The 25,999-nt window shown below is 31.3% G+C and overlaps 5 protein-coding genes across 5 annotated transcripts; 2 read left to right on the forward strand and 3 right to left on the reverse strand.

The window, feature by feature from the left end:
• Positions 1-2,029: 2,029 nt before the first annotated feature.
• On the reverse strand, positions 2,030-3,687 carry K444DRAFT_665856 (uncharacterized protein; the record flags this gene model as incomplete). The annotated part of the gene is made up of 3 exons (XM_024887132.1): positions 3,209-3,687; positions 2,721-3,101; positions 2,030-2,034 (listed from the first exon to the last, which is right to left on the reverse strand). Exons 1-3 carry the CDS (start codon positions 3,558-3,560, stop codon positions 2,030-2,032), a joined length of 738 nt encoding a protein of 245 aa, XP_024733101.1. The 5' UTR covers positions 3,561-3,687.
• A 1,546-nt stretch (positions 3,688-5,233) lies between these two features.
• On the reverse strand, positions 5,234-8,392 carry K444DRAFT_56390 (uncharacterized protein). The gene is made up of 7 exons (XM_024877043.1): positions 6,966-8,392; positions 6,792-6,903; positions 6,380-6,726; positions 5,958-6,323; positions 5,693-5,894; positions 5,364-5,618; positions 5,234-5,297 (listed from the first exon to the last, which is right to left on the reverse strand). The coding sequence occupies exons 1-6, from the start codon at positions 7,986-7,988 to the stop codon at positions 5,575-5,577; spliced, it is 2,094 nt and encodes a 697-aa protein (XP_024733102.1). The 5' UTR covers positions 7,989-8,392; the 3' UTR covers positions 5,234-5,297; positions 5,364-5,574.
• A 286-nt stretch (positions 8,393-8,678) lies between these two features.
• K444DRAFT_632624 (uncharacterized protein) lies at positions 8,679-11,020 on the forward strand (the record flags this gene model as incomplete). Its single annotated transcript, XM_024883497.1, has 9 exons — positions 8,679-8,833; positions 8,943-9,082; positions 9,443-9,563; positions 9,613-10,012; positions 10,084-10,297; positions 10,430-10,456; positions 10,523-10,665; positions 10,726-10,831; positions 10,902-11,020. 9 exons carry the CDS (start codon positions 8,679-8,681, stop codon positions 11,018-11,020), a joined length of 1,425 nt encoding a protein of 474 aa, XP_024733103.1.
• A 566-nt stretch (positions 11,021-11,586) lies between these two features.
• Positions 11,587-13,018, forward strand: K444DRAFT_535912 (Clavaminate synthase-like protein; the record flags this gene model as incomplete). Its single annotated transcript, XM_024875332.1, has 5 exons — positions 11,587-11,848; positions 11,896-12,099; positions 12,138-12,253; positions 12,310-12,473; positions 12,529-13,018. 5 exons carry the CDS (start codon positions 11,587-11,589, stop codon positions 13,016-13,018), a joined length of 1,236 nt encoding a protein of 411 aa, XP_024733104.1.
• Positions 13,019-13,097: 79 nt separating this feature from the next.
• Positions 13,098-14,091, reverse strand: K444DRAFT_56421 (uncharacterized protein). Its single transcript, XM_024877054.1, has 2 exons — positions 13,639-14,091; positions 13,098-13,565 (listed from the first exon to the last, which is right to left on the reverse strand). Exons 1-2 carry the CDS (start codon positions 13,961-13,963, stop codon positions 13,177-13,179), a joined length of 714 nt encoding a protein of 237 aa, XP_024733105.1. The 5' UTR covers positions 13,964-14,091; the 3' UTR covers positions 13,098-13,176.
• Between the last annotated feature and the right edge of the window lie 11,908 nt (positions 14,092-25,999).

The following is a 25,999-nucleotide window of genomic DNA, read 5'->3' on the forward strand; positions in this document are numbered from 1 at the left end:
AAGGATAGTATATGAGGCAACTCATATATTTTAGAAAGCAGTTCTTCGCTAAAAAAGTATATATAAATAGAAAAAAAATAGTTTTTAAAAAGAGTAGTTTTAGGGCCAAAAGAAGTTAATTTTAAAGAATAATAGAAATGAATAAATAGATAATTAAAAACTAATGTACTTATTAATTAATTAAGAACTGAGTCATTTTCTTTTAAGGCTACCGGATACTTTTTTTATAAAATAGATAGAATTCCCTCCTTTAATATACTAATCTAATATTATTAAGGGCTATTAAATACCTCTGTTTAGTATCACTATTCTATTCTGAATTTATAAAGTACTAACTAATAGTACTGTAATTTACTGTAGTAATATATAGGTATTATTATATTGAAATAAAAACTATTTATATAAAGTTAGTAAAGTTATTATTTAGAAATAAGTATATAGTATTATAATATTAAATATATAATCCCTATAATCTACTAACCAAATTAGGAACTAACTACTAGTTATAGTGTATTTATAGATACTAGAGATTATATAACGTATATCCTATATCTTAATCTTATTGACCTATATTCTATTACTTATGATTTTATATTCCGGACTTCTATACCTGTATATATATAGAACTTCTAAAAAATAGCTATACTAATATTAGAGTGTATTATCAAACTTTTATTTTAACTTTTTTAATATAAATTAAACTAATATTTTTAATTATGTATTATAATTAATATTATAAGGCCTAAAATTCAATTTTAAAAAATAATTAAAATAGCTTTTATTTTAATAATATTAAATTTTAAGAAGATAATATATATAATATATATAAATATTAGATAAATATATAAGTTAGCCTAGCTAATATAGGCCTGTAATCATATTATATATAAGAAGAATTTATAATTAATTATAAAACATATTAATTATTAATAATGTAATGTAATATTAATAATTTGTTTTTACCGCAGCTTTTAGTAAGTTATACTACTAGCTGAGGATAGTATATCTAACTTAATAAAAAAAATAATAAAATAATAAAATAATAAAATAATAAAATAATAAAATAATAAAATAATAAAATAATAAAATAATAAAATAATAAAATAATAAAATAAATTAGTAAAATATAGAATTATAATATTAAATTTAATAAAAAACCAATTTTTGGTTTTCTTATAAGATTTAAAAAGCTTTCTTTAAATAATAAGCTTTAATAATATATATATAATTAGAGAATTATAAGTCTAAAGCTTATAATATAATTAGTAATAATATAATATAAAAGAATTACTAATTTCCTTAATTAATATCTAAAGTTTATTATATATAATTTAGTTATATATAATTTTATTTATATTATATAATTAATAAACTTTAAAATAAGAAATAAATTATAAATTATTTGTAAATATTAAAAGAATAATTTTTTAAGTTATAAACTAGCTTATTAAATAAAAGGCTAATATAAGATCTTAAAATAAATTAAATATATTCTTAAAGTTTAAATTATTAAAATTAATAAAAATATATCTAGTATTTTATATAAAGAAATTATATAAAGATTTAAAAATTTCTTTTTTAAAACAAGTAAATTTAGAGCCTTTATTATTAGAATTATAAAATAAGAAAATAAAATATAAAGTTTAAAAAATATTAGTAATAAAGCTATTTTATAAAAAGCTTAAATATTAAATATAATAAAAAGAATACAATTTAAAATTAAAATAATATCTAGTTTTCTTATTAAGTAATAACTTTTTAGCTCTTTAAACTTTTATATTAAAAATCTTAAATAATTAGAATTACTTTAAAACTTATAATATGAGTTTAATTATATTAAAAATAATCCTTTTCTGGAATTATAAAATATAACTAAAAAATCTTTTAAGATTATATATTATAATTTTATTTAATAAGTATATAGGCTTATATATAATTTATAATTATTTAAATTCAAGATTCTTTCGAGATTCTTTTCCTTTCTTTAGCTTTAAATTATTGAAATAAAAATAATTTAAAATTATTTCTTCTAAGCTTTAGATCTTATATTTGTAATTTTTATTATTATTTAATAAATATATATAATATAATTATATAATTATAAGAATATATATAAAATATATATAAAAAAAATATTAAACTTTATATAAGCTATTATATTAGTATTTAATACTTAATATTTAAAACTAATATTTATATAATTTAAAAGTATTTTATAAAAAATAAAAACTTAATAGTTATTATAATTTTAAAAGTTTTAAAGTAATTTTTAATAATTTTAAATTAAAAGGCTTACTTTTTTTTTTAGTAATTACTTCTTATAATTATAAAGTATTATAGTTTACTATTTGTTTTTTTTCTTAAGGCAAAATTAATTAATTACTTTATTATAGCTTTCTTATTAAAGAGAATTTATAATAAAAATTATATAAGAACCGCGGTATTTATATAATAATTAAAATATTATGCCTTAATAACCGCTGCAAAAGTAATTAAAAAGAATAAGCTAGTATTTAAATATTTAGTTTTTTAGAACTACTTATAATAAGTAGTTCTAAAAAAAACACTGTGATTTGTATGAGAGCAAATACTAGTAATCGATGCTAGTAATGGTTGCTAGCACAAGTATTTGTGAAACAGGAAAATTCCTAATATCGAAAGCTGGTGTTCCAATACTGACCAAATACTAGCATTCAAAGGTTGCGAAACAGGGCCTAAACCTCCCTTTCTTTTTCGTTTCATAATATCAAAAACAAGTTTCTCTTCCTCTCCGTGAACCTGCACAACCCAGGTGTCTAACTTCTCGAACCCATTGGCCGCATATAGCTTCGAACCCATCGGGGAAGCCTCAATACCGCAAAACACATCCTCAACATCAGCTTGATCCGTCCCCCATGTGAGAACCTTGGTTGCTGCTCCTCGGCGGCGGAAGTCCCGATCCGTTACTAAAAGCTCGAGAGACCACCAGTCGGGGGAATCCGAGAAGTATTTTTTTGTAACCTCTTTTGTTGCGGCATCTGTAGCAGATAGGCGAGGTTGGGATGCATCGCGACGGGGGTATTTCTGGCTTATAGACCATCGGGAGGCCTGCGCTGCCAAGGCTGGTGGGATGCATATGTCAGTGGAAGTTTTCTTGGCGCAATGTTCGTGCGAGACGAACAATGTCACGAAAAAAACGAAAAAAATTCAACACGATCAAGGGGCTCACAATCGAGAGCATTTAACCACGTGTTCTTCTTCCGGAATGTCTCCTTTGCAGCCGCATTATCACCCAATCTTACCCAGATCCCGTAAGAAATGATGGTGGAAACCGGACCCCTACTCTTCAACAAGCTAGTATTGCCTTCAACCTCACTTCCATCAAGCTCCACAACCAAGAATGTTGAACGTCTGTCATAAAGATGCTTCTCGAGCTTCAATCGCATCCATGTTGAGTTGTCTTCGGGATACTCTAGACGATTGGGGCTGAGATAGTCGTAGGTCGGATCATCGATCAGTGAAGTCGTCGTGATCTCCGTGAGACGGTGCAGGTCTCGGGTTGTTGCTACCCTGACGCGCATTGCTCTGACGTGTAATTATCGATTGATGGGCTGTTTTCGGAGGTTGCCGGGGTTGTGTTATATTGAACGATTCTTTAATGATTTATTTGTAAGAAGGAAATAGATGGATAGATAGGCCTACTGAGCAGATACATGTTTATATATAAGTTAAGGATGCTGGGGAAGCACGAGGAAAACTAGAACGACCCCCCTCCAGGTGTCGATTAGGGGTGTCGATTGGGGTTTTCCCGGAAGTACGTTACTGGGACTTCATTGGTTTGGCGTGCCTCACGCTGGAAGAAATCGTTCGCCCTTCTTTCATTGGATACTGGGCTCCCGATATTACCAGTCATTTATATGCAAGGTCTTACCCGGCGCATTCACCGGTTTCCTAAAATGGCGTGTGTCGCAGTCCACGTAACGTTGTGGATGCCATAGTACGGCAAACTACCTCGTACTCGGGCGCGCCGAAAGCATCAAAATGACCAGAAATCGTCGAAACACTCTATCTTCTAACATTAATAACGCTATTAAAAATGACTCAATTAGTACGATTTTGGTATCAGCGAACTCGCCTTTGCTTAGTCATTACGTTTACAATCCGGCAGACGTCCCCTTAGCTTCCCGGGCCATAATCGCGCTCCTAATATTGGTGACACTGCACTATTTGAACACCGCACCTCCGACCGCGCTAACGAACAAGGCATTGCAATTACGAAGGTACAGCGGTCAAGTAAAGTAATGTTTTGACAGGGGGTCGCCGCGAACACACGATTTCAACACCACACAACTCTTGCTATACCTGACCAAATATCATTTTTAAAATGCCGGAATACTCCCTAAGATTTGGTGAATATATTAGTGTATTTTTTTTAACATTTTTATCCGTTGATGTTGTTGCGTTACAAGGTTGAAAAGTTTGGACCCCTGCTAGCGCTATTACTTTACTTACCCGCTGTACCTCCGTACACGTGAAGGGACATTTGTAGGGTGGATTAGAAGGCCTAGTTTACCAATAGTTAGTCCGCGAACGAATCAGGATTAGGAGTTGACGGGTATGGTGGTGTCCCCAGAGCTACGTGAATGCTCTCTAGAAGGAGGGAACAATTATAAAGGGAACATTGATTTGATCTAATAACACAACTCAAGCATGGATACAATTACCCTCCTTATACTCTTCGGCTTTTGTAAAGTGCCTATTAGCTTTTCAATCCACTTATCAACCTCTCGGACCGGTGTCTTCTACCGTTCCTCCTCCCATGCCAAATTCACCTTCTCTTCTGCTTGCGGGAAAGGCACCCTCTCCTTTACCCGCTTTCGCACAGAGTCTTATGCATGCTCAATAGCATTCAAGTCAGGGGATTGAGGAGCCCAGGCAATATGTGCAATATCAAGGAGCCGAATGACTTTATTTGCAAACATTGAGCGGTCTGCAGGTGCGTTGTCAAGGACCACTTTGATGCAGCCATAATGCTAACGAGTCTGCGGGCATATGGCGTCCTTTGCCTCCAATTTTTTGATCTACGAGTCTGAAGGAGGCCGAATATACTTGTCTGTGATTCTAAACCAGTCGATCCCACCGACTTGAGACCGATCGCCGCGTTTTGTCTGGTTATTTCTGATATCCGCTGCGCTGCTAGTCTCTTATTAGAGTCACTTCTTGGAATTAATTATACTTGCAAGCATTACTCTATACTTTACCTTACCTTAACTACCTGCATAGTACCCCGCTTGTAACAGCCGGCGTTACATGGGTTGCTACAAGTTGGTTTTAGTTAGATTTTAGGCTAAGCTCGGCGTTTTAGCAGTTTTGGCTATACTTACTTATTTACCACCACACAGATCTTTATGCCTACGTTCGTTGCTCCGCTCAGTCGTCACACTGCTATTATAAACCTCACATTCTAATCGATTTAACCTTCAGGGAGTAGTTCGTTGCGAGGTGGTTAAGCAGTCGATAGCCTAAACTACTAATGGCGGGAGCATTAATAAGAAGAAGTGCCTCTATTATGACTAGAGGCACCTAGTCCGGCACTTAGGGGAGCGCTTTCTGGTCGTGACTTTGAAATGAATTGGCTTCTGGCAAGATGTTAGACGTTATTAATATACTCTCTCTGGGGGATTTTCGTATCCTGGTCGCAGTTTGAACTCACCTTGCGCTGTCGAGAGGAATTCAACCAACTCCTTTGTTGCTTCAGTAGGGTACTGCCGCTTCGCTACGGCAAGGAGCTCGGAATCGGAGAAAGGATAGCGTCCCTTGAAGTACGTCTTGTAGACATGCCGTAGGTGTTTGGCTGACCAATTCCATCTTTCTAGGTATGTTGATAGAGTCTGTTGAATTCGAGCGCCATCTTCCTGCTTAGAACATCAGCGCAAATTTTTCACTGACTTCCCGTCCATAATGTAGTGCCAACTTACAGCATGTAGTCCGTACTGCTCAGATAGTTCCTTGCCGATACCATAGACAAATTCTACGTTATTGAGCATGACAAATACGACTAGAAAAACCTCAAGCCACTGGTCTCGAGTCTTCTTCAACAATTGCTTCCACAGTACTTTCATCAAGAGTTCCGCAAGGGAGTTCTGCCATTTGATACCCACCATGTCGCATTGGTAATCGAGCTTGGGGGGAATTGGAACTATATCGAAAAAAGGAGAAGAAGGATCGGAGACTTTTTCCTGGCCAAGTGTTTCCTCTGAAGCCAGTGATCTGTCATAGGCGTTCATTCTGGTACAGGACCACAAGTCCAATGCGGAATTGAGGATGCTCCGAGGATGTTCATTCTGTGTGATGTAATTAATTTCGCATTCCTCACTGGGTGTTGCTCGAACGGACTCACCGCAAACGTGAACGCTCCTCGCAAAATCTTCACCACCAACGCCGATGCATTCTCCGTTTCCATGACATCCACATAGGCTCTGCCTGAAAATCTTGCTTTGGATCGAATCTCCTTTGCAAGAGCTTGGGTATTGCATGCCGCATATGTTGGGCTCACTAACTTCTCGCCGATCACCTCTCCACGAACATAGTCTTCTACTTTATCCCCTAGCCCAGGTCGGAATGGGCGACAGCTGATGGATATCTGCGGCGCACCGGGAATCTTCGGTATACAGAGTTTAAGAGTGACTGCCTTCGACGCTGACCATTCAAGATCATTCTGCCAGGCGCCCGATTGGATCGCGGAGCCTAAAAATGAGTCAACAATTGCATCCATCCTAAACATAGCGCGTACGATTCAATGATGGGCGTACCTGTCCTGTAGAATAGACAGTCGGTAATATCAAGCCTGAAGCAAAGACCATGCAGCGAAACGCCGCGTGAGCAACATCTCATACAAACGCCGGTGACCTCGTTTGGCCGGCACTAGTCAAGAAAAGTCAAAGATTGCCTCTCAATTTCTACCTTAGCACCACAACAACACTCACCGTTACATGGCACATTCGGCAAGGAAAACATGCGCCAACTCCACGGGTAACAGCAATTTCTTTCCGCCGGTCCTTCGAGAATTGTTTTCGAACTCTACCAGTGTGGAACTGGCTTAATCTACTCTGAAGTGTATAAGCTGAATTTGAGGCCCCCCCGGTGTTTTCTCTGGATTGAGAGACATTGAGCCTGAAGGTTAGTGGACGGGGCTGTTTATTGCTCTGAGTGCCAGAGTAACTCAGTTCGTGGTCGATATTCTCGGATGTCCGCGATCCTCCGGACTTCGGCGTACTTGATATCCCACTCATCGAAACGCTGGTTTCAGTACTTGGGGTTGATCCTGTACCGCTGGGACTGAACTCTGCACGGTGTTGGTCCCCAAATGTCAGTGGGTCTGGCGTTCCGAAAGCTGGATCGAAGGTAACATCTGCAGAAGTGACTTCCGTCTCCTGGAGGAGCGAGGAGGGAAGGAGGCCCAGTTCCCAGAATTCTGGAGGCAGGCCTTGGCTAGTAGGAAAGGATGCATCCGGCAAAGGCAATTCAATTCCGCTGACAGCGATGTGGCCGTGTAGACTTGGAGGAATTGTACTTGCTACTGAGGTGCGGGAGAAGCCGCCATGTATATCTTCATCTGCAGGAACATGGTGGCCAAAGTCAGGGGCGAACAGACGCTGGTCAAGATTCCAGTTGTCGAATGCCCCAGATTGTACGACACTTTGGTGGCCAAGGCCGACGCTGTTCGTGTACGCATCATTGTAGAGGGAAACGGGAATGTTTCCCCCTTGATTATCACCTAGGGAGTTCAAGAAAGCCTGGTCGAGCTCAAATTCGGGCCAGATTAGGTTATCCGGTGGATTTGAAGTCTGTTGGGGAACCTGGCCCACCTGGAAGTGGTTGTTTAGGAGGTCCCACTGGTCTTGGGGATAATTCGGATATGCGGAGGAGTTATCGCTGGACAAAGGTGCAAATGGGAGAGGGTCAACCCCGGGAACTGGCTCTGGCGCCGCCTCTTTCTCAGTCGGCATAATAGAATGCGAGTTGTGTTGATATGAGTTGAGGCTGGCGCCTGGTTGCGGGATCTGAGGCTGGGAATCTATTTACCTATGCAGGGGGCCGGTGGGGCACGTTGTGGATCATTGTCTTGCGGGAGTGCAGGACTCGGAGCTATATGACAGCCGCAAGTAGGCGAACCGAGCGGTTAGGGAGGCATATTGGGATGGGGAAACACGAAACACATTGCTGGCAATCTGGACATCCAAAGCGATGCTGAGCCTCGACACTGGGCGCTCCTTTGGGCGCCCCAGAGCGACGATTCGGAGTGTGGTGACACCATTGTAGGTGCCTAAGATACTGGTACCTAACGCCATGTGAGATGGCTGTGGCCTTGTCGTCATCTGGCGCGTTTGCGTTGTCAGTTTTCCTGCACTCTGCCTCGTCAACCCAGCCTAGTCCGCGGCACGCCACAGCACACGGCACGCTTGTACCCTGTACCTGACCGATGTCTGTCTTCGTCCTTTTTTGCGAAGGCACAAAAAAAAAAGAAGGTGAATGCGATAGGGTGTGAGGGAGCGAACCGAAGCCCGACGGAGCCTCACCCAGCCCGCATATCTGTTCCTCCCTCCCCTCACAACTCAACTCCATCTTACGCAGACCTTTACTGTTGGCGGTCAGTCCATTGCCATTCGCAGTCGATCTTTCTCTATCCGATTCCCTCCATGGACACGTACAGGGACGCAGATGTTTCGAGTCCCGGCGAGGGCTCGCCCTTGATTCAGACCCAACAGCGTGAAAACCACACTCACAATCCCGACTTGGAGAAACCGACTTACAAATATGCGCTGTATGCAATTGCACTCGGGGTTCTCCTCGCGTAAGTCAGCCAAAGAACGCTCCGGCATGTTTGCACGACCGGAGGATTCATTCGGACACAGAGCATTCGTAATTTCGTTCGACATCGCATATTGCATGGCGAACTACAGCAGACGCTTCGGTAACTACCAGTCTATCGTGACCTCGCGGCTCAGGGCGCTGATTTCTTTGCCTGCAAAAGCTTCGGACCTCGGCGAACTGCGAAATGCGGCCTGGATACCACTTGCTGGATCCATCAGCGATGCAACATGTCAGCCGATTGTGAGTCTCTTGGAGTGTGTCCTAGACTGGCTTGTTCACTCTACCATAGTACGGCTATCTTGCCAAGTTAAAAGGGACCCTTCGGCCAATGATCGTAGCATCCATTCTTCTTTCAATTGGGCTTCTCGCCTGGCTAGTCTCTCTCCTTCCCAGCTGCCCTTTCTCCATCTGTCAAAGAAGTATACTGACGCATTAGTTAATAGCTTTGCCAGTCAAAATATTTGGCAACTAGCTTTAGGTCGCGTCTTATTCGGCACTGGATCATCTGGAGTTCTGCTACTTGCGATTGTTATGCTAACGGGTAGTCATGACTGGTATTGTGCATGAATGCGCTGATATATCTTTGCAGATCTGGTGCCCTTGGCAAACCTGCCGCTCTGGAGGAGCGTTCTAGTCATTGTCCAGAGCTTTGGCTTCATGAGCGGTGGTCCATTAGGTTCGCTCCTCGCCTCAGCGACATCATGGCACATGTGAGTGCCAAGAGGTACCGTCCTATACCCATTCTTACCCCCGATCTAGACCATTCCTAGTAGAATCCACACTGGCGGGTGCTGCAACTCTGATCTTGCTCCTGGCGCTGCGATCACCCGCAATCTTGGACCGGGCGGACAGTCAACCGCCAGAACCTTCTACAACTCTCGCCGCACCAGTTCATACCTTTGATATTCTTGGCGGCATCCTCCTTCTATTCACTGTGCTTGTTCCTTTAGTTGGTCTCAACCTTTGGGGTAATGTGCTTCCTGGGGCACATCCAATTGAGATCACTCTTCTCTGTCTGACACTCGTTCTATTGACTTTCTTTACTTATCACGAGCGCTATAACAGCAAATCAACGCTGCTTCCGCTACACATGTTGAAGAATCCCCAATCTTTGGCGGTACTTGCTTGCACTGGATTGACCATTTTCGCCCGGAACCAGGTGCGTACCACTCTGCTTAGATGAACCTCGCGCCATGTATTTTGAAGTTATTGCTAATGACCTTGTTTCAGCTTGATATCCACATCACATTTTATGCCGAAGTCCGATCAAACCCTGATAACACTTTCACAAATTGGATATTGACTTGCCAATTCCTTGGCGTGTCTCTGGGATCAGTTTTCTCTGGGTGGCTTATTGCGAAATCCCGTCAGTACAAATGGCTTCTCGTTGTATCCATAGCAAGCGCCTTTACTCTATATCTGTTGATTTCAACCGGTATCATTCGTGAGTACCATATCCCTTCCTCCGCCTAACAATCTACTTACGTCTCTGTGGAACCTGAAAACGCCCATTTTGCTCCTGCTTTGATTTCCAATGGTGTGGCACTTGGAGCGATACAAAACTGCTTGATCGTAGGTCTGTTCGCGAGTACTGCAATGGAAGGTATGTCGCCGCTTTGCTCTTTCCTCTCCTTTCCTAAGACTGAAAGAGTCTAATCGGTCGATTCAGATCGAAGCATGTCATATGCCTTCTTCGAATTGACGGTCTCCGTGTTTGCGGACATTGGCATTGCCGTATCTTCAGCACTCCAGCGCCAGTGGTTTATTGCTGGTATGCAGCGCGCATTCGGTCACTCCCCAGGAACAGATAAGGTGATTCGATCCCGTGTGGTGCAAAGGGGAGTTTTGTTTCGACACTGATGCCTTATTTAGTTGATAGCTAAGAGCTTACAAAGTCTGGAAAATGTGCGCAAATTACCACCAGAGATAGGTAGCCGTGTTCTTAATTGTTTTGTTATAGCGCTTCGTAAAGTCTTCGGTAAGCATGTCCGCTCATAGAGCTTAAGGCTTCCTCCACATGCTCAGTCAGGCTGACAAAAATGGTATAGGCGTAAGTTGCGGTCTTCTCGCACTAGCCGTACTGGTGGCAGCCCTCAAGAATACTCCTTTCGGTACACGGCTTCCACACATTAATCATTTGCGTGAGGCTGAAGACGGAGATGAATAGCCGAGTGGGGGTCTAGGTTGATGGTGCTTAGCTCTTTTCCGGTTGTTCTTCGCCCTCTCCTTTCATTTGAAATGCCAGGCATCATGTGCTCTGCTTAGGTCATGGTTGGCGTGCCCTATCACAGCTCACACACGAGTAATAACGTTGTCGGATCTCAAGGGTCGATTGACTGACCCCTTGCAAGTGGTCTGGTGTGGATATTACGGCCCGAAACGGTTGGGCTCGGCAATTCGACTCTTTTATGCTGAGTGGATGAGTGAAGGTTCTGGTGTGGGTGAGAGTTGCAGGTGACACGGACTATCGTTATGACTCGCCAGTGCGCTCACGAGGATAATAGCATGCCGCGATAATTGTAGCGCTGGCGGAATCGTGCAGGTGTGATTTGTGGACTCTTGCTGGATGCGTGGGGGCAATAACTCATCCAAACCCTGCCTCACATGGCAGGTACACCAGGTTGAAGCAGATAACAATGGAGTTTTCATCAATATGAGCCGCCTCACCAAGCTTGCCTGAAGTTGCGCAATTACTTGACATCATTCTTCGAGCTCCAGCGGCTCTCTTTGAAAATGGCCTCCCCTGACGTTCTATCTGTCGAATCTAGGAGTCCCGCATTTGGAGACATTCCCTACCAAATCGATCACGAGCATTATGTCGACACAAGGCTCGATATTTTGGTGAAAGCAGAGCTGCCTGCCGGCTTCCCATCTCAAGTACAGACCTCTATGACATGGACGCCTGGTGATCTCGCTGGTTTGGAGTCACAATGGATGGTGGAGCTGAGCCAGATTGAAGCTTATGCTGTTGAAGAGGCTATCAAAGCTTTCATAGGTTCGCAACCTCCATTGTCAGAAAATCTCACCAATACATTTTTGCAGATTCAAAGATAGAACTCCAACAGATTAGCGAAGAGACCTTCATCCTACCCCGGAGCCTGACAGAGAAGCTCGATCGGATCTCAGACACCTGTCATAATGGACTCGGCTTCTGCATCTTGCGAGGATTGAAAGCCATACAACGAACCGAGGAAGAGAGCGCCGTGTTATTTGCAGGTGTCTCCGCCTATGTTGGCCCCCGGAGAGGTTTCCAGGACATTGATCGAAAACATGTCCTTGGTGAGGACGACGTTTGATTGTTCATGGAAAAGGACTTACGCAACGGACAGCGCATTTGTTCAAAAGACACAGCAATTACCCAGGTGAATATGTTCCACCCAGTTATAGCAACGAACCTTTGGTAAGTAAAACTACCTGCATCAAACAATAGTGCTTCTGCTAAGACACCTTCGATAGGCATTTCATACTGATGATGGCGATATCGTGGCTTTGTATTACTCATCTACAGTAGAGCAAGGTGGACGCACACAACTTGTGAGCCAATCCAGAGTATACAACGAACTTGCGGCAATCCGTCCAGATCTTATCAAGGTATTGGCCGAAGACTGGTTTATTGATACGTGGGCAGACTCGTGAATATCTGGACTGATGCGGAGGAGGCTGATTCTTCGACAGATACTACCGACCGGAATCTCGAGCACGAAAGCTTCCCTTACTGTACCGCCATGGAGAAGATGGAATTACGATACAGTATACAAGGCTTCCCTTCTCCGGGTACAAAGGGAGCCGACAAAGGAAGGCAGATCTTGATCCGTTGACGCAGACGCAGATAGAAGCTTTGGATGCTCTTCAGATTCTTGCCGAGAAGTACTCCTTCTCTACGCCAACCCAGCCTGGAGACATCCTCTACTTCAACAATGTATGTCTGTTCCATGGGAGGGAGCCATATGCTGAGTCCAGCTCTCGTGAAGCGGCTCCGACAGAAATGAATCGTCACGTGCTCAGGCTTTGGCTGCAGGACCCCAAGAGGACTGCACCACTTGCTGCCCCATTGCAGAGGATTTGGGACGAAATATATGGTCCGAATACAAAGAATGGACGGGAAGAGATATGGAATGTGAAGGCAATGGCGTCGTTTGCCATGAATGCAGACAAGAATGGTTGAAACATACGAATCCATCCTTTCTTGCTTTTCAATCTCTTGGACTCAGTTGCAGGGACTTCTACTCGATTTTCATAGTGGTAGTACGGCTTGAATATAATGACAACTCCTTTAACTCCAATTGAGCGAAAGTAATCTTACCCTAGATTCTTGACAGGATCCTAATTATCTGGTGGCCCGTGACGGAGCACGTGTATATCAACATATTCCGGCTCGCCTTCCTGCTGCATCCGTACTACCTCGACTTCCTCAAATCCCCAATGCTTGTAAATAACCACCGAAGGAGGGTGGCTGGCGATCACTCCAAGCACGGTATGATGTTGTTTTGCTAGAGCTAGCCCCCAATTCTTCAACAGAGTGCCCGAGCCTTGGCCTTGGAACTCGGGCTGGGTGTAGAGTGCAGATAGATAAATGAGCCGCGATTGTGAGGACCAGTACTCGCGATCGATCCGACTTTTAGTTACGATCCAGGTGGAGCGGTTCTTTGGATTATCATCGTGCCGAGTCCAAAATGACTTGATTATGTTTGTCTGGATGGTGAATAATCTCGCTGAACAGCCCGCCATGTCGATTAGAAATTTTCTTATCTCCTGTGCATCAAGTTGGAGGGAATGGAAACTTGCCACCGATAGCTTTTGTCCAAGAATTGCAATATGGCGGATGTGGGGCCGGGTCCTTTCCCTTCCATTCCCATTCCACCCAGGCGATCACCTTCCTTCCATCCCCACTTACCTTTTCGACCACTAGCACGATCGAGTTTGGGTCATAGAATGAAGCTTTTATCAGCGTCTTCCAGTGATAATAATAATCCTGCGGGAATTCCAGGCGGTGCGGAAAGTTGAACGAAATCAATGCTTGGCCTGCCGTTGCTGCGATCGTAATGGCGACGATATCCTCAAGATCGCCTAGGCGTGCAGGACGAAGGCTGAGTGTCTCAGAGATCGACATGTCACTTGAGAGGTATGTGACCAATGACTCGTATGGAGCTCTGCGTCGGCTTCAGATTGTTCAATTCAACCTTTATGAGGTGTAGGTTTTCTGTTGGCATGAGTTGGGTTTTTCTTCTGTATTGGCCGATAGGCGGGGTGAAAAATTCGGGCAGGGATGCTGAGACTGTAAGGCTCAAGCCCCGTAGATACGCTTCAAGATCACTACACTAGAATCACGATCAATAATAAATGGCGTGTTTATATAAAGGCAACCGAGATTCAAGGTCAAGACACGATTAAATTTATTTAAAAATACGACGTTAAATACTTAATTAATAATTAACTACTAAAGATAATAAAGAAATTCTTTTATATTTAAATAGAAAAAAAATAAAGATATAATTATTAATATAGCTATAGCTATTAAAAGTTATATAATATAATTATATAACCTAAAAGTAATTAGAGGCAAAAAAATATAAGTAATGAAATATAGTTATATAATCTTATATTATATAAGTAATTTGAATAATAAACTAGTTCTAATTAGATTTAATGGATTTAGGGAAAGTATATTAATATTATAATATTATATTTCTTTTTTTAATATTAATTACTTTACTAAATAAATATAAATAATATTTTATAATTATATAATAATATTATATATTTTAGTAAACTAATAATAATACTAGTTTATTAATAATTATTCTTTTACTTTTAATAATTTTAATTTTTAATAAAAGAATTAAAAAGTTAAAAGTTTTAAATAAAGTTTAATAACTTTATATATATATATAATATAATAAGAAAATAAATAAATATAATTATAAATTAAAGAAGTATTATATAAGTAAAATATATATTAAATTATTTAAAGTTCTTTTTATAAAAAAGAAATAAAAATTAAATAATTATATAAAAACAAGTATTTATTAAATATTAACTTAATTCTTATTATTAGTTTATTAGAAATATATAATACTATTATATAATATATATAAAATACTAGTATATTAAAATTAATAAAGTAATTAATATTTTGAAATAAGAATTATAATATTATAATATTAATATATAATTCTTAAATTTATTAAATCTAATAGAAACTAGTTATTAATTGAGTTATTTATAAAATACGAGATTATATAATTATATTTCATATCTTATATTTTATTACTTTTAAGTTCTGTAATTAAATATATAATTTCTAAAATAATAAATATATTAATATTAGAACTTCTCTAAAAATACAAAAAGTAATATTTCTTTCTAATTATATAATAATTTTCTAATTCGGTCTAGTATTAAAGTCTTTTAAATACTTTATATATTTATATATTTATATATATTCTTTTATTTTAAATTTTTATTTCTTTTTATTTCATATATTTATTTCCTAATTTATTAATACTTTATTTATTTCTTTATAGTTCTTTATATAGTATTCATATTAATAAAGTATTTAAAAGCATTTAATAGCTTTATTCTTATTATAAAATTAATTTTTTTTAATTTTTTTTTATTTAATTTCTATAATCTTTTATTATTTATATATTATATTAATTATTAGATATTTTTCTCGAATAATATCTAATTTAATAAAGTATTTATATAATAACTTCGAATTTATATAAATAACTAGTAATAGTTTTATTTCTAGTATTTTATTAATTATAGATTTAATTAAAGCACTTATATTAAAGCTATAAGCTATATTATTATATTTTCGAAACTAGAATACTTTTAATAATTCTCTTATATTTAATAAAGAACTAGTAAATAATATTAATATATCTAGTTTTATTTACTAGAACTAGAATATATTCAATTTAAGAAAAGAGATTTCTATTATTTATAAAAACGATTAAATATAAGAATTTCTTTATTAGCTTTATAAATCTTAGTTTTCTAATAGTATTTTTAATTTGTTATTAAATATATTTATTAAATGCTTTTATATTAGTTTCTAATAATTTAATAATTTAAATAATAATTAATAAATTATATAATAATTAATAAATCATATAATAATTAATAAATCATATAATAATTAATAAATTATATAATAATTAATAAATCATATAATAATTAAAAAATTATATAAAGCTTCTAGTTAATAAACTAATATAATATATACTTTTTAGCTTATTAAATAATATATTAGTTCTTAATAAAAAGACTTTAATAAATAGTATTCTTATTACTTATAATAATAATATCTTTTATAGAAATAATTCGAAAGTTTTATATTAGTATTTTTATATAAAAGTAATTCTAGTAATATTTATATAAATAATACATTTATTAAACTTGAAATTATAATTAAAAATAAGATATTTATATTTCTTAGCTAAAAACTTAGTTTCTTAAAATATTAATTATTTTATTTTTATAAAATTATTAATTTTAATAAATAAGGTATTATTAGTTTAAAGGCTAATAATTTTAAAGAATTATTTATTATAAAAAAGGCAAGAGTTATAAATTAATTATTTTATAAAAAACTTATTAATATAATAAGAATAATAATTTTAAACTAATAATTTCCGGCTTTTAATATATTATATAATAGTTTTATAATTTTTAAAATAAAATAATTCTTTAGATTTAGCTCTTTAATAAGCTTATAAAATAAATTAATATAAAAATTATAATTAAATAAGGTTATTAATTAAATATAAACTTATAAGATATTATATTAATATAATTTTATAATATTTATTATTATAAAAATAATACTAAAAATAATTCTCTGGCTAATATATTAAATAATAAATAATTAAATTAATATAATATATTTCTCTTTATTATTATAAGCTTAAATAATAAGTTTTAATTTTAGCTTTTTCTTAGTATTCTTATTTTTAACTTTATTAATAAATCTATAATTAAATTTTTTTTTCTAATATCTAAAATCTAAAAGTAATTTCAAATATATTCTTTTCTAAAAGTCTAATAACTTTAATTTAATAAGAGTTCTTATATTATAATATTTCAATTCTTATAAAATCATATTTTATTATATTTTAATAAAGAAATATTTATATTTTGTTTTTCGGAATTAGCTTTAAATTAATTAATATAAATTTCCGAAATATAAAAGAATATAATAAAAGTCAAATAAAAAATAATATTATTATATAATAAAAATAGTATATAATTCTTTTTATTAATAATTATAAGCTTATATAATTATTAAATTTATTAATATTTTCTTTATATTATATAAAAATATTTAAATTTAAAAAAAGTAATAAATATTAGTTATATTAGAATTATTTCTAGTATTTAAAGTAATTATAACTTAATATCTAGTTTAAAGCTTTTGAATTTCTATTATTACTTTCTTAAAAGCTATAAATTATTATAAAATAATAAGTAATAAAGTATTATATATTAAAATAATTAAACTAATACTATTAAGTTCTATAAAGTTATTAATAGCCTTAAAAGTTATTTAAAATATAATATTTTTATTAATTTTAGCTATAATAATAAAATAAATATATTAGATTAATTTATAATAATATTTTATAATTTTAATAGAATTATAAGCTTATATAAAAACGATTTTAATCTTTATATTTATAATATTTATAAGTTAAATAAACTTTTTATTAATAAACTACTTTTCGGGATTTATTATAATCTAATTAAAAGAATTTAAATAATTATTAATTTAATATTATTTATAAATATTTCAAATATCTATTATACTAATATTTTAAATCTATTAGCCGGTTTAATATCGAGTGCCTTTATTAATAATATAAAGTATAAACTTACTAGAAATATAAATAATAATAATAATAAAACAATTAAAACTAATATTATTTTTTAAATTAAACTTGAATTATTTAAATAATTAGCTATATTTCTAGTATTACTTATAATATTTTATAAAATATTTAAAGGCTTTTATATTAATATTATAGCTTACTTATTTTAGTATATTTCGGAATTTATTAATAAATAAATAATTAAATAAATAATATAAATATTATAATTTGACTTTTATAAAAAGAAAATAAGAGTTATAAATAAAGAATTCGGAAATAAAGCTTTATAATAAAATATTTTAAAGCAAGAAAAAAGTATTTAAAAAATTGTATTATAAATATATAATATTTATTAAAAGTAATAAAATAATTATTAAAATTATTAAAATAAATCTCTAGCTTATTTATATTAATTAATTATAATATATATAGAGTTATATATAACTTAAGGGCATATAATAAATCTCGGATATTACGGGTATTAATTAGGGAAATCGGAGGCCCTTTAATTTCACAACTAATTACTATTTATATTATAAGTATTAGGCTTATAAATTACTAATTATATATATATTATTAGGGTTTCCTATTTAGAAGGGGCTTCTCTGGACCTTATAGGAAGAACAGAAATTAGTTCTATATTAAATTTAATACTATAATTTCATAACTTACTAATTTATTCTATTATCTTATTACTTACTAATAAATACCTTATAAGCTAATCTCTTTACCCTTAAAAAAGGTAGTTTAATAAGTAATTATATCTCGAAATCTGCAAAATATATAACCTCTTACTAAAGTTATTTCTATAGAGAAAGTTAACTAGATTAACCTCGATATGAGTAATAGTAAAGGCTTATCTAATACTTTTAATAAGGCCCCTCAGGAGCCTCCGAGAGCTAGTAATAATAACGGAAATAATTCCGGTAATAATTAAGATACCGAGATTAATACCTGAATTACTATTACCTAAGCTATAGAATAGGGCTTATATACTAAAGTTAAAGTGCTCTAATAAAAGCAAGAATTAGTAGATATAATTAACTAATATATCCTATAATTAAAGTAATATAAGAGTACTTTTAGGAATACCTTATAGTTTACTATATCTTATAGAAACTCTATTTATAAGTTTACTCTATTTTCCTTAGTAATTTCTACTAAGAAACTTCCTAAAATAGGATTAGAACCTATTTCCTTTCCTAATATAATAAGCTTTAAGAATAATCTTAATACTATTTATTAGAAGCTACTATATAATATCCTAAAAATATATTTGGACTAAGAAAAGCTTCTTAAGGTCCGAATATCTGATTTATATTATAAAAAGTCTTTTAAGAAATAGAGAATATTTATATTTTCTAGGAAGTAGTCTTTAGGACCTAACCTTAGACTTATAATAGATACTTTTCTAGAGTTAATTCTATTATAAGTACTTTTAGGGACAAATCTTATAATACTTGAGAGACTATAATAAAGCAAAGCCTACTATTATATAAGGTTTATTAGAAGTAATTTAAGGCCTATTTGGCTAATATATTTCAAGTATCTTAAACCTATTAATAAAATGCCTTTAAGAAACTTCGAGATCTTTATTAGAAAAATAGTAAAATAGTTACTAAGTTATATACTCAAATAATTAGTCTTAAAGTTAACTAGGACCTATATCCTAAAAGGAACTAGGTCCGGACTCTTAATACTACTTTATCTAATTATAAGACTTATTAGATACTTATATCTATTTTCTTAGGAAATAAGGTAATATCTATTTCCGAATAACTTAAGAAAGCTCAGAAAGCAAAATATACTACTTATTCTAAATTAAGAAAAGTAAAAATAGGGAAGTTTAGTAAAAATAACTCTGCCCTTAAAGACTTTAATTTAGTAAATTCTGATTTATAAGGCTATTAAAAAAGAAAGAATAAGTTTTAAAGATTATATAAGAAACCCTCAGGTAGTACTTTAGCCTCTTTAAGGCCTTAATAAAGTACTAGTTCTATTTTAGGTATAGTTTATTAGACTTATAAATAGAAAGAATATTTCTTAGAAAATATAAAGTATTTCAAATATACTAAATAGGCTTAGTAGAACCCTAATAAGGCTAAAACTATAAAAGAGTTAAGGCATTTATAAAAGCAAGTTAATACTATAGCTATAGAGAAGTATTCTAGAGAAAACCCTTCTAAGAAATAGGGAAAAAAAAGACTAAATCTTAAATATTAATAATTTTGGCTATAATAAAAAAGGTATACTACTTTATATAATTATTTAAGCAAGATTAATATAGCCAGAAATAGATGCCTTAAAAATATATAGCAAACTCAGTAATACCGGATTAGATTATAATTTCCTTAATAATAATTAGGCTTAAAGCCGGGGCTTTATTACCTTAGCTAAATATAACCAAGAATTTATAACCTTTTATAAGAACTAATTTAAGGTCTATTAAGCCTATAATCTTAAGGTATTTATTATAGATAATTATAGTAAGATGCGTTTTTTTAAGCTCCGGTTCTATAGATATAAGAATATTAGCTCTTATAGCCTTATCCTTAATATGGAATTTTATAAAGTAACTCTTATATAATATATAGACTATATTAAGAAATAATAGATATATATATCTATATAGCCTAATAATATTAAGATCCTAATACTAAAAGAATTCGGTAAGGAGCTTAACTAGTATCCTAAGCTAGTACCTCAAGTCTTATTCTTAACTAAAGATAAATATAATTATTCTAGATAATAGGCTTTATATATTTATAATAATTATTAGGTCTTTACTTTATTATATAATTCTAGTAATACTAAATAAGAGTTTTTAATATAGCAAATTAATATTCTCCGGAAAGAGGCCTTAGAAGTACTTATTTATTTCCGGAATAATAAATATAAAGACTTTTTAAAGGTTTTTAATCCTAATAAAGCTTTGGAACTTCCTAATCTTAGTAATATTAAATACTTTATTAATACAGATAATATAGTCCCGTATAGGCCTTTATATAATCTATTAGAGATCTAACTAGAAGTATTATATTTATATTTGCAGGATATACTTTATAAATATTAGATAAAGCCTAGTAAAAGCCTAGTAAAAGTACTTATTCTTTTTATCTCTAAGAAAAATAAAGGGCTATATTTTTATATTAATTATTATAGACTTAATTAAGTTATAATCAAGAATTAGTATTTGCTTTCTCTTATTAATAAGACTCTTAACTAGCTTTAAGAAGCTAAGATCTTTATAAAGCTAGATCTTAAGAATATATATTATTAGATAAGAATTCATAAAAAATATAAATAGAAAATAGCTTTTAGGACTTACTATAGCTATTTTAAATATCTTATAATACCTTTTAGGCTAGCTAATATACTAGCCATATTTCAAGTATATATTAATATTATACTTATAGGGCTTCTGAATTATTTCATAATTATTTATTTAAATAATATTCTTATTTATTCCCGAAATAAGAATAAATACTATAATTATATTTACTAGATACTTATTAGGCTATATAAAAATAACCTATTTTATAAACTTAGTAAATACGAGTTTAATATTAAGGAAATTGAATTTTTAGGCTTTCTTATTAAAATAGAAGATATTTATATAAATCTTAAATAGGTCTATAGTATTATTAAATAGCTAGAACCAGAATTATTTTATAATATTTAAGTATTTCTTGAATTTACTAATTTCTATTATAGATTTATTTATTATTACTTTTAGGTAACTATAGGCTTAATAAATCTCTTAAAAGAAATAGAAAAGGGCCAGAAATCCGGTCTCTTTATATAAATAAATAAAGCAGCTAAAAGCTTTAAGACTTTAAAAAAAGCTTTTACTATAATATCTATTCTAGTCTATTTTAACCTTTTTAAGAAGATTTATATTAAAACTAATATATTAAAATTCGTAATTACTAGTACTATTTTATAATAAGTTAATTCTAGTAATAGCCCGAAAAAATACTAGTATCTAGTAATATTCTAGTTCCGGAAACTTTCTGGAGCCAAATATAATTATAGTACTTATAATAGAAAGCTACTTGTAATTATTAAAGCCTTTAAGTATTAGTACTATTATCTTAAAGAATTTAGGTTTATAATTAAGGTTATTATAGACTATAATAACCTCTAATACTTTATAGAAATAAAATATCTAGAAAGCTATTAAGTATATTAGGTAATATATCTTATAATATATAATTTTAATATTATTTATTATAAAGGCGCCTTAAACCTAGTAAATAGACCTAATAGAAAACCTAATTATAAAGAAAGTTCTATTAATATAACTTGGCTTCTAACTTTTTAAAATAAGCTAAAAGAAGCTTTTATAATTATAATTTAGAGGTCCTTATAAATATCTAAAGAGTTCCCTCTTTAGAATAGGTATTATTTAATACTTACTATATCTATAATAGCTAAGGAGAAATATTTACTATAAAACAAGTAAATAGATTATTTTATAGATTCCTTAATTATAGAATTAGTTAAGAAGCAAGATATAAGAAAATGCCTTAAAGGCTCTACTTATATAGCTAAGATAATAGAAATATCTATAACTATATTACTTAATAGAACTAAAGATTTCTTAATTCCTTAAGTTTTTAAATTAAATAATTATAAATACCTAATTTACTATATATAAATATATATAGCTACTAAAAGAGTTATAATACTAGCCTCTTTATCTAAATCTTTTCTAGATATTATTTAGGTAATTTAGAGAAATAATTCTCGATATTAGAATATTATAAAATAGAGGCTTAGTAAGAAAGATACTAAGAGAAAAGAAATCTGGAAAAATAATTTGGGCCTATTTAGGTATTATTCAAGAATTATTATATCTAATAATCCTGCTTTATATTAAGAAGTTATAAAGCTTTATTATAATAACCTAATAGCTAGATACTATAAAATAGAGAAAACTCTTAAGCTTCTTAGAAGATTCTAGTATTAGAAAAATATAAAAAAAGATATTTATAATTATTATTAAGAATATAATATTTACTAGAAAATTAAGGCAAAAAGGCATTTATTATATAATTTACTTAATAATTTACTATAGCCTAAGAAATCCTGAAATAAGATCTCTATAAATTTTATTATAGGTTTATTACTATATAAGAACCCGATAAGAGATCCTGATTTTAATATAATTCTTATAATTATTAACTAGTACTCTAAAATAGTAAGATATATTATATATTATAAGACTATTAATTCTCTAGAACTTATTAAGATTATATAGAAATATATTTTCTTAATTTTTAGCTCCTTTAATAAAATTATTTCTAATCGAGAAATAGTATTTATTAGCTAGTTCTAGTTTACTTTTTACTTTTACTTAATATATAAATAGTATTTGAGTATAGCTTATTATTCTTAAATAAATAATTAGATAAAAAGGCAGAACTAGACCCTAAAATACTACCTGAGATATTATTATAATACCTAAAAAAATAACTAGTTTAAAAAATTATCTTTTATAGAATTTATATATAATAATTTAAAATATTAGGTTTTATAAAATATTTTTTTTTATATATATTATAAATACTATTTTTAACTTCTATAGAATCTTAAGAATAGAATTATAGGAAAAGTACTAGCTATATATAAGAGGCTAGAAACTCTTAAAATAAAGTAAAGAAAGCTTAAGGATTTATAGTATTATATATAAAATAACTAGAAAACCTATTATAATAGGTATTAGTTAGCTAAATACTATTTTAAAAAAGCCTAGATAATACTATTAATAAGAAATATTAAACTTAAGATAAGAAAGCTTAAGCCAAAATTTATAAGTCTATTTAGGATTCTTAAATATATTAGTAATTTAATATATAAGTTAAAACTATTAAGTATATATAATTATTTATATCTAACTTTTTATATTTCCTTTTTTAAAAAGTATATAATAAAAAAGAATTAGAAGCTATATTTATATTTTTCCGGAGAATTTCCGAAATTAATAAATAATAATAAAGAATAAGAATAAGAAGTAAAAGCTATTATTAATTACTAATAAAATAGTAGAAATAAAAAATAATAGTATTTAATTAAATAAAAAGCCTAGCCTAAAAATTATAATATCTAGTTACTTGCTTTTTCTAATCTTGAAAATTTTAAGAAATTTCTAAAATTATATAATTAAAACTATAGCTTAAAATCTAAAACTATCTTTTAATAATTTCTTAAGATTAAAAAGAATTCTAAACTACTAAGAAAAAGATTACTTAAAAGAAAGAAAGAATCTAGATAGCTAAAAAAAGGCCCGGAATAATAATAGAAATACTTTTTTCCTGGATTTTTTTATTTATAAAGGTTTTTTAGGGTTTTATTAAGGCTTATAAGAATTATATTTAAATTATTAGAAAAAGGTTTAGAATTAAGAAAGATTTATTATAGGTAAACTAGCTATAGGTATCTTAAATAAATAAACTTTAATTCCTATAAATTCCTAATTCCTAAAATAAGAATATTAAATACTAGCCCTATTTAGGACTTAATAAAGAATTAGCTAATATTCTCCGGAATTTGCTTATCTTTTAACGGGATATAGTTATATTATAATAATATTAGTATTAAGAATATTAAAAGAAATAAGTAAGGAACTTATAATAATTATATATATTTTATAAAAGACCTAAATTTCTGAAATTAAGTCCCGAATAGCTATAAGTATTATATTATTAGTACTTAAAGTACTAGTAATAAATTACTTAGTAATCTCGGTAATAAGCTTAGTAATAAGATTAATATCTTAAAAGTAAACTTTATAGTATTTCTTTAAGAAATTAGTAAATACCTAAATATATTAGAAAAAACTTATTTTTGGAATACTAATTCAAGTAGTATTATTATTTGCCTTATTAAGACAGGAAGAAGAATTCCGAAGCTTATTAGTATTTTTCTAGTTTTTAAAAATCTAATTAATAGTATTATTCTTATTAGTATAATATTATTTAGGATATATTTTAAGAAATTTCTTAAAGATTATAATAGTATTTTCCCAGAACTAGTAAGCCTCTAATAAGTAATAAGGAATCTGAAATCGTATTAGCTTTAATAGATATTAAAGCTAAAGAACTTACTAATATATAAGACTCAGAACTCTTATTATAATAGTTATAATTTTTCTTGCCAGGTACTATAATATATAAGATAAAGAAATTAATAAATAAATACTTGAAATATTTCAAGTATTTATTAGTAATAAAAAAGAAGACTATAAGGTTACCTTTATACTTATTATTATATGGGCAGATAATAAAGCTAAAAGAAGACATTATAGAATTAATTAAAAATAATTAAAGAAGACTTAAAGAAAGGCAAAAGAAAAAGCTAGAAAATAATAATAGAAAAAGTTATTATATATATAGTTATTAGAAAGAAAGAGAGTATATAGTAATATAAAGAAGTTCTTTTATAGAAATAGAGAATTATCTGAATTAATTACTAGTTTTTATATTAGTCCTAATCGGAAATTAGTATAACTAATTAATATATACTTCTAGAAACTTATAAATAATCTCTAGTACCTCAGAAATATTTATATGAGTTTCTTATATAAATATTTATTAAATTCTTTCTATATAGTTATTTAGATTATTCTAATACGAGATCTAATAAGTAATATTAATTTTATAAAATAGTGCCTTAGTACTTTAGATTAAGCTAATTAGAATACTTAGATCCTAAACGAAATCGCAATTATTAGCTAGCCCCTATATCTGGGATATAATTACTCTTTCTTCTCACTTACTTAGCTCTAATCTAATTAAACGATTTTTATATCTATTATCCAGATTATATTAGTAAAACCACTTTCCAAGATACTAGAAGTTTATCTTAATTAAATAATTAATTAATTAAATATTTACTAGGATAGATTAATAAATCTTAGGGACAAGATTCTAGAAAGGGGACATAGTTATAATATATACAGGATTATATATAACTTAAGGACATATAATAAACCTCGGATATTACGGGTATTAATTAGGGAGATCAGAGGCCCTTTGACTTTATAACTAACTACTATTTATATTATAAGTATTAGGCTTATAAATTACTAATTATATATATATTATCGGGGTTTCCTATTTAGAAGGGGCTTCTCTGGACCTTATAGGAGGAACAGAAATTAGTTCTATACTAAATTTAATATTATGGTTTCATAACTCACTAATTTATTCTATTATCTTATTACCTACTAATAAATACCTTATATTAATATTATAATAAAAATATATAAA

The sequence above is a fragment of the Hyaloscypha bicolor genome (genome assembly GCF_002865645.1).
Source record: "Hyaloscypha bicolor E unplaced genomic scaffold K444scaffold_118, whole genome shotgun sequence".
NCBI lineage: Eukaryota > Fungi > Ascomycota > Leotiomycetes > Helotiales > Hyaloscyphaceae > Hyaloscypha > Hyaloscypha bicolor.

Bases quoted from the DNA above. Each gene is read 5' to 3' on its own strand.
- K444DRAFT_56390 (XM_024877043.1), bottom strand. From the start codon at position 7,988: ATGCCGACTGAGAAAGAGGCGGCGCCAGAGCCAGTTCCCGGGGTTGAC. The intron at 6,727-6,791 runs GTACGCCCATCA...ACTCATTTTTAG, and splicing joins CTGTCTATTCTACAGGACAG to GCTCCGCGATCCAATCGGGC. The intron at 5,619-5,692 runs GTGAGTTCAAAC...ACATCTTGCCAG, and splicing joins ATTCCTCTCGACAGCGCAAG to AAGCCAATTCATTTCAAAGT.
- K444DRAFT_56421 (XM_024877054.1), bottom strand. From the start codon at position 13,963: ATGTCGATCTCTGAGACACTCAGCCTTCGTCCTGCACGCCTAGGCGAT. The intron at 13,566-13,638 runs GCAAGTTTCCAT...CGGGCTGTTCAG, and splicing joins TTGGACAAAAGCTATCGGTG to CGAGATTATTCACCATCCAG.